Here is a 13,370-nt window from a genome sequence, read left to right as displayed (position 1 = left end):
TTTTGTAGCTTAAAAGTGGCATATTACAATTCCAACTTTCTAACATATCCTATGGGGTAAGGCTTTAGTGGAAATGGCGAACAGTCAACCCGTGAGGCTTTTCTAGATGAATGATTATGGCAACATGGACCATGATTTTGCAGGTGTTTTTGTTCACAGGAATTAGCCCAAAAACGTTCCCATGCGTTAACTATTTAATAACAGTTATCCTAAATGAATTTATATACATTATAATATAATATATTATTTCTAACTCTATCCACTTGATCCAGGTGTGTATACTCAACATAGAGACCGGTCTGACTGAAATGCAGAGGAAGCAGGAGGCTTTGAGTCACTGCTCGTTGACCTGGGTAGTTGGCCCTAATGTGAAGCGATGATGCCGTACGTTGTCAGCCCCCCATCACCTGTCTGTAAGACTCTGCTCCGTCCCTGTCACATGCCACTTAAGAGTCAAAGGAAGTCATTAGACAGAATCCCTGTTGCAGGAATACATCTCGTGTGGAATCATGCCTCAGTTTTAGTGCACTTCATATTTCTTCAATGGGTAAGCCGTGATGAGCGCTAGAAAAATCTTTAGACTGCCAAATACACTGAGAACGTAAGACTCGCACGTGTGTTTATACATTTTAGTTACTGTTATTATGTGTTAACGGTGTCATGTGAGCGCTGCTACATTTAGCCTTCTTGCAATACTAGAACTTGAAACCAGCACATATTGAAGTGCAACACACACAAACACACACAAGGTAGATAGTCTTACAGTAAAGCCAGTGAAGTGCACCTCGGAAAACATCTGACATATTTAGCTTTGCACTTTAAATTTAGAAAGGAATACACTGATGAAACCCCACACGACTATTAACGACAAAACAAAGACATCATGTCCGATCGCTGCTCCTCTGACTTGATACCGGCCACTTTGTCTATACTTAGCAATCCTTTTTTAAATGTATTTTCTTTTGTAGGCGGAGGGAATGCCCCTTCCATTCCTATTCTCGTAGGTTCCCCCTGAGTGTTAGTACATTGGTCCTGATTTGCACTGGCGGTGGCTCGGTTGGTTGTCTTTGGTAGATTGTGTGTTTGAGGTCGACAGCTAGCCCTCGTAGACATTGTGTGTGTGAAAAAGGGTTGGGGGATGGACGGGCTTTTACAGCTGAATAACTGGGTCAGTTTAAGATGATGACGCTTCTTATCAACTCAGCTCATCGCTGGGTGTTCACTGTTCAGCTTTCCAGCAACCAACCACTGCTCAGCCATACTTCTCCACCACTCTTTACCATCCTCTCTGTCTCCCTTTCCCTCCTTAATCCTTATGGCCATGCAACTTCTGTAAACAGAAGAAGCAGAATCTAGCTCTGATGAAACGTCAGTGTATGCATCTATATCTACTGCATCAATGCTTTAAATGCTTCTCAGTGTTGGGGGGCTGATAGACTCATCTTTCACATAAAGAGCCATCTTTTCATTTTTTGTCTTTTTAAGTCTCCGGATATGTTTTTTTAATGGAATTAGGTAATGTTTTAAATTATTTATTTCTACTCTTTCTGCAGCACTTAATAGAGGATGCCAATCTGTTTTGCATTCTACTCTTAACATTGTCGACTGACATTAATACATTGTCATTACGGTTGCAGCACAACCAGATATTTTTGTCAAAAGCTGTTTTTTTACCCGTGCATTGCCCACAATGCTAAATTAACCCTTCTCAGGTTGTTTAAAGATTTGAGTTTGCTATGCTAGTTGTTTCTAATATAACCCCCACGCGCTAGTCTCACGCAGAGGTTAATAGTGGGCTATAAAGGTTAAGCAACTCCACCCACACTCCTGAATACATTTAATTTGTAGACTTTAACCAGTTTGGCATTCACCTTGCACCTGCTAAATACTAACTAATCATACCATGCCACTTTTGGATAAGATAAGGCCTTTTATCAGTGCTTTCTATTAATTTTTTTAAATTTTTTATTATAGAGTTTTAGCTAAAGTGATCTCCCCATCTCCTCTGTGAATCACGGATGTCTTTGAATTGTAAGGTCTGGGCAACTCTGTGGCCAGGATCGCCGTCATGTTCCATTCAAGCAGCAAATCATTAAAAATGCATGGTGATCGGGGGTGTTTGCTTAATACCTCAGCCACAATGCAAAGGATCAATCCAAAGGACCATCACATGAATGTAATAAAGCTTCCATCATCAATAATGAATGGCACAATCAGCAGGGACATTGGGCTCCTATTGTGAGACGGCTGAATGGGAGAAGGAAACCGCAGAGGAGAATCCATTGTGCATGGCTACGTTGGTCAGCTGTTGCGATGATGATTATGATAACAGTAGTGATGGTGAATAGAGCTGCGGCTAAAGATTATTTCCACTCTTGATTAATCTGCAGATATCTTTCTAGAATATTAATTTATGGTCTATAAAATGTACATTGTGGTGACACGTTATTGGACATAATTCACCTTGCTTATTGTGTTGCCACACGGACCCTTTAGTGGGGAACACCTGTAGCTTTAGCTGCCATTCCTGCTAGCTCATCAGGCAGAGCAGTGCATGTGTTAACCTCTCTGAAAGTAATGGATAATAAAGATTGGAACTCCATTCTTAATACACCGCCTCCAACTCTCTTTTCACGGCACTACACTGGTGACCCTGACTTTTCCGAGAAAGTTTCCGGAAAATTAACGAACATGGCTGAGCGCGATGTTTTCATAAAGCTGCCGGAATTCTGGGAGCACGCCGCGGAGGCATGGTTCGCACACGTGGAGGCACATTTCGCCTGCCGACAGGTCCGTGACGGAGACCTAAAATACTACCATGTGGTAGCAGCGCTGGGGAGCTCCACGTCGTCCAGGTTGGTGGGATTCATCGCAGCCCCCCCACATCATGGCAAATATGAGGCGATTAAGGCCCTTCTCCTTAAGACATTTAGCTTATCTGCTAAGGAGAGGGCCCGCCAGATACTTGACATTCAAGGCCTAGGAGACAGCAAGCCATCCCAGCTAATGGAGAAAATGCTAAATCTGCTAGGGGGGGGAAGATCCCCGGATTTTATTCACGGAGATTTTCCTGCGTCACTTGCCTCCCCGGGTACAGACGGCGCTGGCCAACACGCCTGTCACGGAGCCCCGTGCTTTGGCTGAGGAAGCGGATCGTTTTTTCCTGGCTACGCAACAGCCCGGGGCAGAGACGTTAGCCGCGACGCTCAGCGGCCCACCGGCAGTCAAGAAAGCGTGGCGGAGGTCGGACACGGCTGTGGCTAGCCGGCGTGGAGACGCCGGAGAGTGCGTTTACCACGCACGTTTCGGGACAAGGGCAAAGAGATGCATCGCTCCGTGCAGCTACAAACCCCCGGGAAACGGAGGGGCCGGCGCTCAGTAGTGGCTCTGAGCGTCGGCGGCACGTGCAGGCTCCTCTTCGTCAGCGACAGCGTTTCGGGGAGCCTGTTTCTGTGTGACACGGGCGCTCAACGGAGCGTAGTTCCAGCGTCGAGTGAAGATGTCGCCCGTGGGGGGCACGGACCGCGATTGACGACGGCTAACGGCAGTCCCATTCGCACGTACGGCGTGAGGCCTATGTGTCTGTGCATCGGAGGACAGCGTTTCAGCTGGGATTTTGTGACAGCGGACATTTCTTTTCCCCTCCTCGGAGCAGATTTTTTGTGTGCTCATGGACTCTTAGTGGACGTTAAGAATAGGCGTTTGGTTGATGCCTTAACGTTTTCTTCCCTCGTGTGCACACTTGGCAGCGCAGCGTACGACGGGCTGTCAGGCTCGCTGTCAGGTGCAGACACGTTTCTCAGACTGTTGGCCGAGTTTCCAGACCTGTCGCTACCCACCTTCTCTGCGCTTACCACTAAGCATGGCGTGGAACACCACGTCACTACCGGGGGGCCTCCTGTCTACGCCAGGGCCCGGCGGTTGAACCCTAAGCTGGCTGTAGCGAGGGCGGAGTTCGCAAACCATGGAGCGCCTGGGCATTGTCCGCCGCTCCGACAGTCCTTGGGCTTCCCCCCTGCACGTCGTTCCCAAATCGAACGGCGGGTTCCGTCCGTGCGGGGATTACCGCCAACTCAACGACGCCACTACGCCTGACCGCTATCCGGTGCCGCACATTCAGGACTTTTCGGCGCATCTGGCCGGTACGGGGGTGTTTTCCAAGGTAGACCTGGTGCGTGGATACCACCAGGTGCCCATGCACCCCCTGGACATTCCCAAGACAGCAGTGATAACGCCTTTTGGACTTTTTGAGTTCCTGCGGATGCCTTTTGGACTCAAGAATGCCGCTCAGACGTTCCAGCGCCTGATGGATTCGGTGCTGCGGGACCTGCCGTTTGTGTTTGTTTACCTCGACGACATACTCGTCGCCAGCGCTTCAGTGCAGGAGCACCTTTCCCACCTCCGAGCCCTTTTCACACGGCTCAACGAACACGGATTAATCATCAATCCTGCAAAGTGCCAGTTCGGGGTGTCGGACATCGATTTCCTGGGGCACCGCGTCACCAAGGGCGGTGCGACACCTCTGCCAGCGAAGGTGGAGGCTGTTGCGGCGTTTCCTCGCCCGCTCACAGCCCGGTCGCTCCGTGAGTTTCTGGGGATGGTGACTTTCTACCACCGTTTCATCGCCCGGGCCGCACACATCATGCGGCCGCTGTATGAAGCGTTGAAAGGCAAGACCCCCGTCCAGGAGATCGACTGGACAGCAGAGGCGGACGGCGCTTTTGCTGAGGTCAAGACCGCGTTGGCTCAGGCGGCTTTGCTGGCACACCCATCATCTACGGCTCCCATCTCCATCACCACGGACGCGTCAGACTACGCGGTCGGCGCAGTGCACGAGCAGTGGGTGGAGGGCGCTTGGCAAGCCGCTCGCCTTTTTCAGCCGCCAGCTGACGCCTAGAGAACGCAAATACAGCGCCTTTGACCGGGAGCTCCTCGGACTTTATTTGGCCGTGCGGCACTTCCGTTTCATGCTGGAAGGCCGTGAATTTACGGCGTTTGTCGACCACAAGCCGCTCACCTTCGCCATGTCAAAAGTGGCGGAGCCTTGGTCGGCACGTCAGCAGCGGCAGCTGTCCTACATATCGGAGTTCACTACGGACATTAAGCACGTGGCTGGCAAGTCGAACCTGGTTGCTGATTGCCTCTCCAGGGTCGTCATCGGTGCCGTCCAGTTGGGCCTGGACTATACTCGCATGGCGGCAGACCAGGTCACAGATCCCGGCGTCCAGGCCCTGAAGGTGGAGAGCCTTCAAGGGCTTCTGCGCTTGGAGGACGTGGTGTTCGGCGACGCAGGCATTACTCTCCTGTGTGACGTCTCTACGGGCCTGGCACGGCCTGTCGTCCCTGCCACGGCCTGTCGTCCCTGCCAGCTGGAGGCGTCCTGTGTTCGAAGCTGTGCACGGCCTGTCACACCCCGGCGTTAAACCTTCGGTGCGTTTGGTAGCGGCGAAGTTCGTTTGGCAAGGACTGAAAAGGGACGTGAGGACTTGGGCCAGGGAGTGCGTGGCTTCTCAACGCGCTAAGGTGCACCGCCACACGAAGGCCCCGTTGGAGCGTTTCCTGGTGCCTGAGAGGAGGTTTGATCACGTCAACATTGACCTGGTTGGTCCGTTGCCTTCCTCTCAGGGGTTTTCCTACCTCCTCACCATGGTGGACAGAACGACCCGTTGGCCGGAGGCGGTTTCGCTCGTTTCGACATCAGCCGCAGACGTTGCCCGGGCCTTCATTGCAACGTGGGTGTGTCGTTTTGGCACCCCGTCAGACATTTCCTCAGACAGGGGCTCTCAGTTCACGTCCGAGCTCTGGAACGCTGTGGCAGGCGGTTTGGGGGTTAAGCTGCACAGGACTACCGCTTACCACCCTCAGGCTAACGGCCTCTGCGAGCGCTTTCATCGCTCCATGAAGGCGGCCCTCAAGGCCGGCCTTACGGACGGTAACTGGGTCGACAAGCTGCCCTGGGTGATGCTGGGCCTGAGGACCGCACCTAAAGAAGACCTGCAGTGCTCTACGGCTGAGATGGTCTACGGTCAGCCGCTGAGAGTTCCGGGGGATTTCCTCCCAAATGCATCGGCTCCCTGGTTGGCGTCGGCCCAGCGGGCTTTCCTGCGTGACGCCGCTGAGGCCTTTGCTCCGATCCCTACTACTCAGCACGGTACTCAGGTGTCCCAGGTTCCCGCAGAGCTCCGCTCGGCGGAGCACGTGTTCATCCGGCACGATGCGCACAGAGGCCCCCTGCAGCCCCCTTATGATGGGCCTTTCCGGGTCTTGGAGCACGGGGACAAGCACCTGGTGGTCGACCTGGGTGGCAAGGCCGAGCACGTCTCGGTGGACCGGGTGAAGGCTGCTCACCTGGACTTGGACCAGCCTATGGTGCTGGCTCGACCTCCGCGACGGGGCCGCCCCCCGGCCTCGTCCCCTGTCACGGATTTAAGACCTGTTGTTCCGGTCCCTCCCCTTCCGGGGGCCGCACAGTCACTTTTCCGACTCCCGTGCTCAGGAGTCGTGGGGGTCGGCGTGTCGTTCCTCCCCGCCATGCTGATTTTGTTTATGTGTGAATTCTGGGGGGGCTTGTGTGGTGACACGTTATTGGACATAATTCACCTTGCTTATTGTGTTGCCACACGGACCCTTTAGTGGGGAACACCTGTAGCTTTAGCTGCCATTCCTGCTAGCTCATCAGGCAGAGCAGTGCATGTGTTAACCTCTCTGAAAGTAATGGATAATAAAGATTGGAACTCCATTCTTAATACACCGCCTCCGACTCTCTTTTCACAGCACTACAACATCCAATTTTTAGGCTCTAAGGTGATGATTTTACATGTTTGGTTTTATAGTCCAAGAACCATCGATCATGAGGTATAAAATGGAAAAAGGCAAGAAATCTCCACATTTGATTGGCTGAATATGCCAATTCTGCCATTATTGCATGATCATTTCGATGAATCAAAATAAAAAAATGTGCCAATTCTGTTTCCATGTACTCTACTAAGCAGCTCTAATAGTGATGACAACTCTAATATTTACAAGTGCAGTTTAATGAAGAATCTTTTGACCCACATTCTTTTGTGGCCCTTTTTTGCCAGAGGAAGCTTGAACATACTTTAAACAGAACCTCATTTTAACAGCATTATCCATCAACAAAGCTGATTTTTTTTTTTATTGGCTTCTAATTTAAACTGTTTAATTTATTTGTTTTACACAACATAAAAGTTGTGTAATATTTGTGCAATTTTCTTAAAACAAGTGGCATTCATAGCCTGGTCTGATTTACATGAATCAAAATACATTCACAAACCAGTGTAATAATTGCACACATTTCTAAATCATTTAAACACTATATGGTGTTGGTCTCTTTACAAGATTAAATAACCTTTAGATGAAAGGATCAGGTGTTGCTTACAGGACCGCAAGGTGCCCCATCTTCCTGGTCATATATAGTCCATGAAACATTATACAGACCACAGTTCAGCAGGGCCACAATCTCCCACAATGCAAACACTGACTCACTGTAGTGGTTGAGGAGTGCATGTCAACACCTGATAACTGTGGTCCTGTCTAAGCACTTCCTCTCATCACCCCGACACATTGTTACTACTCTTCTGTGCACTAGAGCTTACACATGTATATCCTTTCTTTACTTCCTGTGATTGTACAGGCTTGACTCTGCGTGTATTTAATAAGCTGTACTGACATGAGGTAGAGCATTCATTATTCAGCGCATGTTTTTTTTAAATGTTCTGCAACCCACAGGAGGCAAGTCACTGTATAATTACAGATACTGAACCTAGTGTTGCATATTGTGTTCGCCCCAACTGAATACTTTGTTTACTTGACCTTTTCCACTCAATGCATAAAAGTAATTTCCCTTTCGTCTTTGTTCTTCTCAGGTGGTGTTGGTCTTTGCGCTCAGCATCGGGGCCCTCGGAATATACTTCATAGACTCATCAGAGTAAGTATCAGTTTCATAAAACATTACCTAAAATAAGTTTACATTTCACACATGCTCCAGCAGTATGAAATATTGATAAAGATAAACGTAGTTGTTGGAAACATTAATGTTACCCCACATACAGTTTCTGAGTGATATGAGCACATGTGTCCTTACTCACTTCCAAACTCTGCAATCTCTGAAATGCAAATGAACATAATCACACAAACCGTGGTGCACATACAGAGTACACACACACCCACACCCACACATCTGCATCTGAGGATATTTCAATGGAAGGCCTGTCAGTTTCCATGGTAACAGAGACAGGGAGATAGTGTATGTGTTGGGCACTGGTTCTGTGTGTAAGTGAGTGTGTGTGTTGTCGGTTTATGCGTATTCCTGGTTGGCAGCCACCCAGAGACCGATTGCAGGCCTGGCATCTTTCCGATGCAGCTACTTTCACTTTCTCCAGACCCAAACTGTACCTTTTTGAAAAGGAGAGTTTTAAATGTATGAATATTTTATTGTCTGGTCCGTTTCTGTCTGGTAGAGATATTGACTAAATCGCCCTGGCACTAAGTACCGTTGTCAGACCATACTGGTGAGATGTCTGGTAAAGTAAAACAGCAGCTAACTAATGCAGCAAAAAAACCAACCTAATTCACTTTGATTGATGATGTAATATGGTGAGTGCTTTATGTGAACAGGAATTATATTAAACGTGGTATTCAAAACAAAGACATGTACTCTGAAATATACAAGTTCTATATATTATTTGGTTTATTTTCTCAAAACAAACACATGTGTTGACTCTCCCAGTCTCAGTTAGTTTATGGGGCTAATGTATAATAATATTTGACAGAAATTCTACACTTCCTGCCTTCAGTAAGCAGTGAAGGCAGTGTCAGTAGTCAACAGTTCTTTTAGTTTTTGGATCACCATAATTCAGAGTTCAATGATTTTAAATCAAAGCAAAAGCGGCAATTTACTGTTTCCAATTATGTATAATTTGTTGAATGTGCCTCTGGTAATGAAATAACTGATGTTGTTTCACTATGCCAGACAAAGAAACTCTCCGTGCCTTGGACTAATCAATATTTCTTGCAAAACGTAACCAAAATAAAACTTAAAGTTGTCTGTGGCCCCTGAGGTTGTGGATGGTTGACTAGAACATATTGACCATGTTACTGTATCATTCTTTTTCTAATATTCATTCTCTGTTAACTGTCGTGCAGGATGTTATCTTTGAGTAAAAGCTATCTTTGCACCTTGAAATTATATCCCAGAGCTAAAGCAGAGTCTAAGAGAGGGTTATAACATTCTCAAAATAGGTCAATCCAAAATGCAATCCATTTTATACAGTCTTATCTTGGCAGCAGTTGGAAATTATTCCTGGCATGAATCTGGTTTCCCATTTATACCTCAGGAGAAAAATATTTACTTACCTCTACATATTTATTTATATTTTCATATCTGTCTATCTTTCCCCCTTTTTCCCCCCTCTCTACCTCTTGAGTATTTTTTGCAAAAAAAGTAGATCAGAAGACACACAGTCTTTGCTACTTATATACATTTATAAGCTCATATAATAACCAGATTATGACTAAGCATGCACTTTAAGCGATATATGGTCAGTAAATCTTTAACATCCTACACAAAAAGCAGCCACAGAGAATGGATGGGGTTCAGGCAACATGCATTTATTCAGTCAGGGTGAAATTAAACCTCCAATATGTCATCAAAAGTAATGAGCTTGCAGCATGCAAGCTCATTACATGTGTAATGTTCTGGTTAGTGATGCATACAACAAATCACTCAAGTTACCTGACTGAAAGGCATTGAAACATTGGACCTAGATTGGATATACATATATTTAAAATTCTGCACTGCATTGATCTCTCTGAACCCCTATGTGAAGGTTATAATGCATCCGTAACAGATCCCCTGAGATGAGGTCTAGTATTACTTTGGCATTATCACCAGGCTAACATGACTCTTGAGCATGCTTTCATTGACATACATGAACACATGATAAGCTATCAACTAGAAACACACACCATGGTTAGGAAGGTAGAAAGCACAAGGTTTGTTGTTGTACTGTATCATGCCATGACATCAAACCTGCAGGGCACAGAAGGAGAATAATTAAAGCACTGACTGCAGAGCTTTAGTTTCTCCCACTGTATATCCTCATTTCATTCGGTATGTTATGCTTTTTACGTGTATTCCTATGAAAATCGACTTCCCTAAGGCATTGCCCCGATCTCCCCGTGCTCCCATTAAACCGAGGCCTTCTCTACTCATCATCGTGATTAGCTCAAGCTTGTCACTTGAGTGTGCCATCCTCTCAGGGGGGCTGCTGATCAACCCAGAGAAGATTGACACAAATCAGGGGGCTTCAGCATCCTTAACAGGGCCAGGCTAGTGTTATACATTTACTACAACAGCTGTAACCTCTTATGTGCTCTACACCCATTGTTACATGTCATAGAGCCGACATGACACTATATCTGTCGCCTGAAAAATACCTGTATTTATGTCTGCCACAATGTATTTTACGTACTGTAAAATGTAATGCGAAAACATGTCTGATGTTGCAAAAAAAGTCAAGATGTTTCATATGGGCCATCAAATGGTTTTCAATTATCATGTTTCGTCCACACCAGCTGTCAAAAGTAAACACTGATTTAGTATCAAATCAAATCAAGTTTTATTTATAAAGCACATTTATAAACGATTTTTGGTCGAGCCAAAGTGCTGTACATATAATAAAAATAGCCTACAGTAAAGACACTTTACAGCAAATACAACAGCACAGATTGTTCAGAATATCAGTATGAGAAAAATGACACCCTCTATCCTTAGACCCTCACATCGTACAAGGAAACACTTCCAGAGAAAACCTACAGTTTAAGGGGAACATGGGAGAAACCTCAGGGAGAGCAACAGAGGAGGGATCCCTCTCCCAGGACGGACAGACGTGCAATAGATGCCGTGTGTAAATCGAAGAGATAATACATTTTACAGCATATAGACCGAATGTTAGGAAATGCATGTGTCTGTAATAAGAAGATGAATCCACGAGGATGTCAGCTACAATCCTGTGGAAGCCATCAGGGAAGCAGCATGACGAGACCCAAGGCAGGACCGCAGAGACAGGTTCAGCCACGACCCGAAGTCCACGACTTAATCCAGAACTCAGGATAGAGGATCCTGGACACAGGACTACAGCAAGAGGATCAGCCTCGACTCCGGATCCCGGCGTAGATATAGATACAAAACAAGAAAAAAGATTCGGCTGGGTTAATCGGAACAAGAGAATACACAGACACAGACAGAGAGGGAAAAGGTCATTGGATAAAAGTTATTCTTGATAACCCTCTAGAAAGATCTCATGAACTTCCCCACTCAATCTATCAAGACCCGAGCTGTTCTATTAGATATAGGATAAGAAACAACGATTGTTTCAGAGATTGCGATTGTAACAACAAGGGTCCAGTAAAGCAAAGGGTTAGATCTTAAATATGTTTCAAAATCAAAAGTTTGACTTTTTTAGGTCAATTTTCTTTAAAAACATTTTACACAAGGACACACATCTTGACAAACGCTCCTTCTCTGGCTATCAGCTTGTGTGTAAAAGGGGCTGCATACATCTTGATTTATATTCATACCCCCATTCACAGGTACTAAACATGATCTACAGTTGTACAGATCTAAATGTTAATGACTGAAATAAATCGATGAGCGCAGATTTATATCGTAGCTCAATGGTTTATGGTCAAATTGACATTTTTGACCATTGGATGAAGAGAACTTCTTTCAGAAATTGTCTGTTAAAAAGGCAACATTAATTGGAAGGATTCTGGTGGAGACTCTGTCTTGACAGATAAAAGAGTCATGTGGTGGACTAAGTGCATGTGGGTTGGACCCGGGGAGGCACGATGTGCTTTTATGTCTTCTTCAGTGAAGCAGGGTAGGCCCCTGGGGCAAGGACACAAAAACATGCACACACAAAATCCTGAAGAACAGCGTACCTATCTGGTCGCCAGTCTCCCAGGAACTGTTTCATTCCTTCTGCTGCAGTTATGTAGGGCTTTCCTAGCAGGCACTCTATCCTGCAGCAAAGACCCACAGAAAGACACTGCAGAGCCTTTTGTGGAAGCAGGTAGAAAGAGTTTTAAGAGAGAAAACTGATCATTTGCTTCCCTAGTTGAGCACAAATATATGTAGTCATTGACTTGGCAATGGTGATGTCGTCAAGAGGCCTGTTTTTGGAATGAATTGGATTTAGTATGTGGCTTTGCTGAGAATGACCGTCCATCTGTTTGTTTTGAGAAAGTAGTTGTTTACCACAGTCCTGCGCATCAAATAATGTATGATAAGCCTCTGCCTTTTCTGTTCCTCTACAGTAGACTTCACTTGCCAAACGGATGCTATTTTCGTGACATTTTCAATGGGAGGATACTGCGTCCTCTCCCGCCCACATCTGAATCTGCTTTAATACTTTGGCTCATCCTTCATCCCTTATTTTTCCTCCTCTGTGCTCCTATGCAAAACATATAGAGGAATGTAGGACAAAGTCTCTGCAGGCTGTTCTTTAAGGGATGCCCTTGTTCCTGCTCCAATTCTGTTTCTATTTCTCTCCTCTCTCGACCCCTCCCTGTCACACAATCTATTACAGGCACCAATTGCATAGTCACGTTAACTTGCAGATATGCACTCGCGTATAGACACACACCAACTTTGTCTCTTGTCTGAGAGGCCTCTTAAGCAGCGGCCTCGGCCTGTAACTCTATCATTAGTGAGCGATCAATGACAGCTCTGAAAAAAGAAACTGTGCCTAATGACTAATTAATTGGGTAAGGTGAGAAATATGGCTTAGCACTGAGACAAGCTTGGCAGACTATGTGGCGATGAAGGGTGACCTATATAAGGACCTCTCGTTGATCCGAAGGGACGGGGTCTCCACATGGGTCAGAGAGGCCCATGTACCCATGAAAAGTCTAAGTTGTTCCAAAGTGGCTTCAGATATAAATACACCATTGGTGGCAACTCATTTTAAAATTGTTTTTATTTAGAGAAACCTACTGTCTTCAGATTTTTTACACTTTTAGGGACATTTTTGTAATGAGTAATCAATGTCAACATCACAGTCATAGATAATGAGCTTTTGAGAGCGTTATTATGAAACACAATGCGACTGTGAACAAATAAAAACGTTTGAATTGCTTTTGATATCTGAGCATAAGCGAAGCGATTTGGAGTCCTGCAGCTCACATGTGGGGATCAGAACATGAAGTAAATGCAGATTCAGTGTGTGAAACACTGATTGAAGTCTAATTTAAAACACATAGCCAATTAGCCAAGTTGCTCTGCAATCTGATATTTGTTTCTGGTGTTGGTTAACGCTGAATGGTCCAATATCTTTGTTTATTCAAAT

General features: G+C 46.0%; 1 protein-coding gene across 1 annotated transcript in view; it reads left to right on the top strand.

The window, feature by feature from the left end:
- kcnma1a (potassium large conductance calcium-activated channel, subfamily M, alpha member 1a) overlaps positions 1–13,370 on the top strand; it is a 151,432-nt gene that overhangs the window by 64,510 nt on the left and 73,552 nt on the right. Inside the window, 1 exon segment of the mRNA XM_034237785.1 lies at positions 7,887–7,948. Within this exon segment, the coding sequence (XP_034093676.1) occupies positions 7,887–7,948 (62 nt within the window).

Source organism: Gymnodraco acuticeps, unplaced genomic scaffold (assembly GCF_902827175.1).
Source record: "Gymnodraco acuticeps unplaced genomic scaffold, fGymAcu1.1, whole genome shotgun sequence".
NCBI lineage: Eukaryota > Metazoa > Chordata > Actinopteri > Perciformes > Bathydraconidae > Gymnodraco > Gymnodraco acuticeps.
This window is presented reverse-complemented; position numbering and strand designations above follow the sequence as displayed.